Source organism: Punica granatum, chromosome 6, assembly GCF_007655135.1.
Source record: "Punica granatum isolate Tunisia-2019 chromosome 6, ASM765513v2, whole genome shotgun sequence".
In the NCBI taxonomy this organism is placed as follows: Eukaryota; Viridiplantae; Streptophyta; class Magnoliopsida; order Myrtales; family Lythraceae; genus Punica; species Punica granatum.
The window spans coordinates 6,345,248-6,351,600 of record NC_045132.1 but is presented as its reverse complement, the minus strand read 5'-3'; the positions used below and the strand labels follow the sequence as shown (position 1 = coordinate 6,351,600).

The 6,353-nt window shown below is 40.9% G+C and overlaps 1 protein-coding gene across 6 annotated transcripts; it reads right to left on the bottom strand.

Annotated features, from left to right (window-relative positions):
• Positions 1–415: 415 nt before the first annotated feature.
• Positions 416–5,785, bottom strand: LOC116211756 (tRNA uridine 5-carboxymethylaminomethyl modification enzyme MnmG). Of its 6 annotated transcripts, none has more exons than XM_031546267.1 (13): positions 5,465–5,785; positions 4,912–5,066; positions 4,381–4,472; positions 4,060–4,173; positions 3,136–3,466; positions 2,851–3,030; positions 2,628–2,708; positions 2,282–2,500; positions 2,033–2,175; positions 1,707–1,873; positions 1,222–1,439; positions 1,050–1,142; positions 416–748 (listed from the first exon to the last, which is right to left on the bottom strand). In XM_031546267.1, exons 1-13 carry the CDS (start codon positions 5,661–5,663, stop codon positions 551–553), a joined length of 2,190 nt encoding a protein of 729 aa, XP_031402127.1. In that variant the 5' UTR covers positions 5,664–5,785; the 3' UTR covers positions 416–550. The 6 variants fall into 6 exon arrangements, with proteins under 6 accessions (XP_031402127.1, XP_031402128.1, XP_031402129.1 ...); XM_031546268.1 differs by lacking the exon at positions 5,465–5,785 and adding an exon at positions 5,303–5,444; XM_031546269.1 differs by lacking the exon at positions 5,465–5,785 and adding an exon at positions 5,303–5,444 and having other exon boundaries at positions 4,381–4,459.
• Positions 5,786–6,353: the final 568 nt, after the last annotated feature.

Genomic DNA, 6,353 nt, shown 5'->3' with positions numbered 1-6,353 from the left:
TTCATATATGTTATTACGTGAAAATATATGTATGAAGTCACGGAAATGTACAATTAAAGGCATATCGTACTTGTAGTAAGTTACAGTAACAGGGCTCAACTCATCTAGACTCTGATACCAATTGATTGCGAATAAAATACACGTTCTTGACGATTGATTGGTGTCCTTATGGATCTCATTGCGAATCACATACCCCTGCAGATTCCGTTACTATTGCAATGCACGTTCAAGATGGGAACTGCACGAAGCTGGAGATTTGATGGGTTTTGTATCTGTGCTTCGCTGTTCAATCCGATTATTTTCAATCTTGGGTTTAAGGGTCGTAGCAATGTGTATATATTTTTATCTTTTACACAGCGACACGTCTAGAAGGACAAAGGTTATGGGGTCATGTCGAATGAAGCTGCAATCAAAATTGTACTTACAATCGAACTGCAATTCTCTTCTTCATTTAGGATCATGTCGAATGCATATTGTTTTCTTTATCAGATGGCGTATTGTTTTCACATCATCTTGTTTCGGCGCAGTATCAGTACATGCATATACATAATTAAGAACCTAAGCTCTCTGCTAGGGATACCTGTGTTACCTTCTGTTCCTCGTCTTCCCGCAGAGAAGCCAGCAACTGCTGTCTCCTCTGTTCCTGAGCATTCCTTCGGTTAGTTTCGAGGATAATTAGAAGAGCGGTGATGTCCGCCGGACTTACTCCTCCCACTCTGCTCGCCTGTCCGATTGTTTGAGGCCTGACCTGTTACCACAGAAAGAAAATGAGAATTAGTATGTGGTCGAATACAGATTTTTTGAAGTTAAACCATATATAGAGTTTCGGCGCAGTCTGTAATGGTCAATGCGAGAACCATTAGCTATTAGAAACTAGGACAAACCATGATACGTTTTAATCATACTTCTTACTAATCAAAAGGAAAGGAATGGCAAGAATATATCGCTGGTGCTATTATCAACGAGAGTTTCATCAGCTCTTCAAGAAATCAAGAAAACGAACGCAAATTATTGAGAAATCGTGTTGTATATTGAAGAATTGTGTGCACCTTGGAGAGCTTTTCCCTTGCTTCAAGCGACAAAGTTGTCATCGAATAGTAGTCCAAGTCCTCCGGAAGTGGTCTATGTTGCTGATGGACCATCTACAGAGATTAAAGCAAGAGGATCGCAAGCTGATGGCATCGCAATTGGAAGTCCAATTTTTGAGTTTGATAGCTTTACCTGCTGAAGTTGGCTCTTCTGGCGCAGAATGAAGCCCTCGTACTTGATATCAATCTCAACACATTCTTTCTCCACTCTTGATAGGTTTGAGTTACCGAAACCATGTGCATCAAGGACCTTATATTCTACATGTGGCTTTTTCAGAAGACTCTCAAGAGTCGAATGGTCCTTCACGGGCTGGCCAGACAAACGGGTAACATCAGCTGCCAAATCTTCTCCTGCAAGAAAGAAACAGAAAAAAAGATGAGATGGGGAACCCATTGGGCCGTTCCTTCACCACCCCCATGGGGATGATCTATGGGGTTTACAAGATATGATCTATCTATATATCTAATGTGTCAATTCATATTGAAAATAAAAAGGGTGATTTCTTTTTTCCTGAGAGTATCCAAACCGACAGCATCCTGAACCAAGTGAAGGCAAAACAGAAAAGGCCAACAGATGTTGAGACTTTAAAATGGAGAAAGGAAACCACACAGACTAACCTGATATCCTGACAGTTTTAAGCCGCTTCTTTTCCTCGGAAATTCGAGCTTGCTTGTCCTGGTATATCTTCCAGCGCCTGTCATCTATTATACCAATATCGTGGGCCAAAGGAGTGAGACGACTGTCTGCATTATCAGCTCGAAGAAGTAATCGGTGTTCTGAGCGGCTGTTGATTTGAACAAATTATATAAGCATCGCATAGATACAATCAACAAGTAAAAGCCACTAACTACCTATTCCACTGTAGTTATTATCACCAATTGTGAGCAGGCAAGTGTGCAAGAGTCATGAAAAAACTCATGAGACCACTATAACAAATAATTACCTGGTCAACATTCGATATGGCTCTCTCAAATCTTTGGTGACAAGATCATCAATCAATGTCCCTATGTAACTGCTTTCCCGTTCAAGCACAATAAGAGGCATACCATCTGCATGTCTAGCAGCATTAATTCCGGAGATAATTCCCTAACAAAGTATAGAGAAATTTGTTTAATGACCAATCAAATACACAGAATCACCATTGGAAGTTCACTGGAGATGTGAATTCATGCCTAGTTTGTGGAATTATTACCTGAGCTGCAGCCTCTTCATAGCCCGTGGTCCCATTTATCTGACCAGAAAAGAAGAGCCCTTCAATCTTTTTAGTCATCAAGGACCTGGAGCACTGATGAGCAGGCAAGAAATCATACTCCACAGCGTAAGCTGGCCTTAGCATTGAACAGTTTTCAAGGCCTGGCAAAGTTCTCAGGAGTGGTAGCTGCAGTTGCTCTGGCAAACCAGTTGAAAAACCCTGCAAGAGAAGTGCTTATATTATATATAAATATATATATGTATGTATGTATGTATGTATGTATATGTATAGCAAGAGTAATTGAGAAAGCCAGTATCATTCATAGCAGGGCAAAAGAAAAAGGCACCTGGATATAGAGCTCTGGCACAGTTCGACCTTCTGGTTCAAGAAATATTTGATGGGACTCTTTATCTTCAAATCTCACAATCTGGAAACAGTAGCAGTAATGGTACAAGGTATGAAGAAATTGAAGCAACTCCCTCATGATTAAAGGACAATACAAAATATTAGACTAAAAGCTTAGATAGGATTTTCAAGGATTCTGGAAGGGGAGAAGAGAATAAGTATACCTTGTCTTCAATGGAAGGACAGTACCTAGGCCCCTTAGCTTCAACCCATCCTCCATAAGTTGGAGTCTCATGCAAATTCTCTTTGATTAGCTCATGAGTTCTTTTAGTGGTTCGTGTGAGGTAGCAGCACATTTGTTCTCTCTCAGTATGGTAGTCAGGATCAAAACTGAACCAACTGACCTGTTACACAATGATTAGTGATGAAGGCAAACTGTAACGAAGTAATCATAGTGAAAGTCACTGAAAAAAGCCAAACAGAACGCCAAACAAAAATCCCGAACAGACCTCTTCGTCTCCACGCTGAGGTTCCAGACCGGAAAAATCCACAGTACGACAATCCACACGAGCTGGAGTTCCCGTTTTCAGTCTATCAGTTTCAAACCCTAAGCTCTGCAAGTTTTCGGTGAGCCCATGTGAAGCAGACTCACCAGCTCTTCCAGCAGGCATACTGGTCCTACCAACCCATATTTTACCACTCATAAAAGTTCCAGTAGTAAGAACAACAGAAGGAGCATAGAAGTTCATCCCAAAGAATGTACGGACTCCTTCCACATTGTCATTCTTTCCAAGCAAGATATCAGTCACCATTGCCTCTCTAATGGAAAGATTTGGGGTGCTGTTAAATTCATTTGGAGCATATCAGTGAGATAAAGCTGCAATTCCAGGTACTTCATGGCAATTTCTACTATTAAATGCAAGTCATTGAAAAAAATATATAATAGGACTGGGATATCTCAATATCTATGCAGCAGTCCTAACACTTGAACACTTGCCTTGTTAGCATTGTCATCAGCCTACTGAGGTCATCGCATTAGAGCCTAGCCTAATCCTATAATTACACATGAAATAAATCTCACATGACACATTGAAGTTGAGCAGTACCTAAAAATAAGCTGTCACTAGCAGTCAATCAAAATGAAAATAACGTAATCATGTAGAAAGAATCACTAAACATGCAAGAAGTGAACCATTGTTCATATAATAGACTTCCTATCATATTCTTGAATTTGAGGGTTCCGTGCATTTTATAATATATGTAACTCCTCCATGGCACCTTCTCGGCGCCTTCAATAAAATCCTATTATTTAACATTCAAACAAAAAATAATCACATTGTGCTTGCCTGTTGAAAACTAAATTCTCCAGAAGTAGACCTGTCATTCAAAAAGTAGGCAAATGAAAGATTAGGAATAGAATCTTCATAACTTGCCTCTCCACTATCTTTTTCATTTCCAGAGCATATTCTCTTTTATCAGTCTGAGCACGCAACGCTCTGACAGCAGGACCCCTCGAGCTATTGAGAACTCGCTTTTGTAAATAACATCTAGCATAAAGTTACAAGGGCTACAAGTCATAAAGAGGTGTAGATCAAGAGGAGGAAATGTAACATTATTAAAAATAATATTGCTAGAGAAGTTAAAAAGCTTTTTATGAACTTTTGGAAGATGATAAAAAGACAGATCAAGTTATCTGCAATGTAGATAGAACACTCAGATGCAGTTGTAGAATTTTCTAAAAAACTAGAGATTACCGATCAGCAACCTTGCCAATTTCTCCCCCAAGCGCATCCACTTCATGTACTAGTTGTGATTTTGCAGAGCCACCAACAGCTGGATTACAAGGCTAATATTTGAATTTCTAGTCAATAGGAGTTCTGCCTACATAGCTCAGACACATCTTGAACAAAAAGAGAAAAAAGTCCAACTCTCATAACAATGTAACTACAGTGATGCCAATATGTTTCTGGAATAGTGTACAAAGTGAACAGACGAACACGGTCATCATAACAAAGCGAAGAGATTTACTGAGAAAAGAGAATTGGCCTACTCATTGTGCAACAAAAGCTTAGCCAATGCAATTATCTGGTCCAGAAAACATTTTACTCATTCTTATTTTTTCTAATCTCCATTTCCAAACCTTATTTGAATTCCTTCCATGTATTTCTTTCACACAAACAGAGTGATAAGAAAAGCAAAAAGATCATAGAACTAATTACTTTAATTTTTAAATATCTAGAATGCGTTTTACAACAATCCATCAGGGGAAAAACATTGTACAATACCTGCCATGCAATCCGGTCAATGTTGAGAGTGAGGAGGAGAGTTCTTGCCCCTAATCTAGCTGCTGCAAGGGCAGCTTCACAACCTGCATGTCCTCCTCCAACTACAATTACATCATATTTCTCATCAGCTGCTCCAACGTAACCATTGTTCCACCCTGCAAATCATCATCAATAGGTTAACATAGTTGATTTCCCGCACATCTTATACTGCAAAATGGGCAGTCATAACTACCCAGCATTCTGCCCAAATTGCAAGCATACCCAGAAACGTTCAAGTCCCCCTTTTTTCGGGCAGTCTTATATCTTGTGGAGGTAGATTCACTATCAATAATCGAGGCAATTATCCGAATTGAGCCGCCCACTAACAAGGAAGAAGTGGAAAGATGCTCACTAACTGTCATCGCTGAATTCCGATTCTTCGGAAAAAAGAACACTTTTCCAGCTCGACGGACTCGAAGTTCAGCTATGGAGCCAAACATGTTCGACAAAATTCACAGCTGAAAGCTCACTGGAAAATGACGGAAAGGAGCACAGAATTTGAGAGCATGGGAACCTGGTGAGCTTGAGGAGGCAGCAACGGAGAACTTCCGGGAGGTGAACAAGAGGCAGCAGCTCCGGTGGACCCTCCGGCGGAAAGCAACACCGTAAAGATTTCGATGAGAAAAGGAAGGACGGTGGAGGAAGAGGGGCGTTAAAGAAGAGAAGGAACAGCCACGGGAAAGGCTGGAGAGATTACGAAGAAGAGCCGCCATTAACGCCAATCCCAGCTTGGTGCGTCACATAGCCATAGGCGCCGAGCAGAAGAGGTTCTGCTTAGCCTGAGCTGAAGAAGAACGAACAGGAAGAAGATGACGAAGTGAACGAACGTCGTTGAAGCTGCGCTGACGGGAGATATGTGGCCCGAAGATGGGATTTTGGGCTTCATGGGCCTCGTTGTTGATGGGCTAGTAGTTTACAAGATCTGCAAATAGCAGTAACTCCTAAGCACCATCTACATGTTACAGACCACCCCCACCAGCTCATTCATTAACTAGCAGGCTCACTTGTATCTCAGCATATCAATCAAAATGCAATTCACCTAATGTAATACCCTCGTTACCGATCCATTCATCTCATCCAATCCTAACTGCATATACACCATAACCAACTTAAATCCATAACTTTAGTACCAAAACAATAACCAGCAAACTCGAAATCCTCAGAGCTCTTGACCCACAGTGACAGAAGATATGTTCGCCATTGGACATCCTCGAACTGCTCTGCCTCGTGCTCTTGGGGTAGATGGGTGAATCCTCACGTACACAGCGATGATTACAACAGCTCCATTGGGATTGAGAGTTGCAACTCATTCTGAGCTCCAAATTGGATTCAAATTTTGGGATTAGAGTTTGAACTTGGAGGAAATTTCAAAATTTGGGGATTCGGGTTTCTAGGGAAAGAGA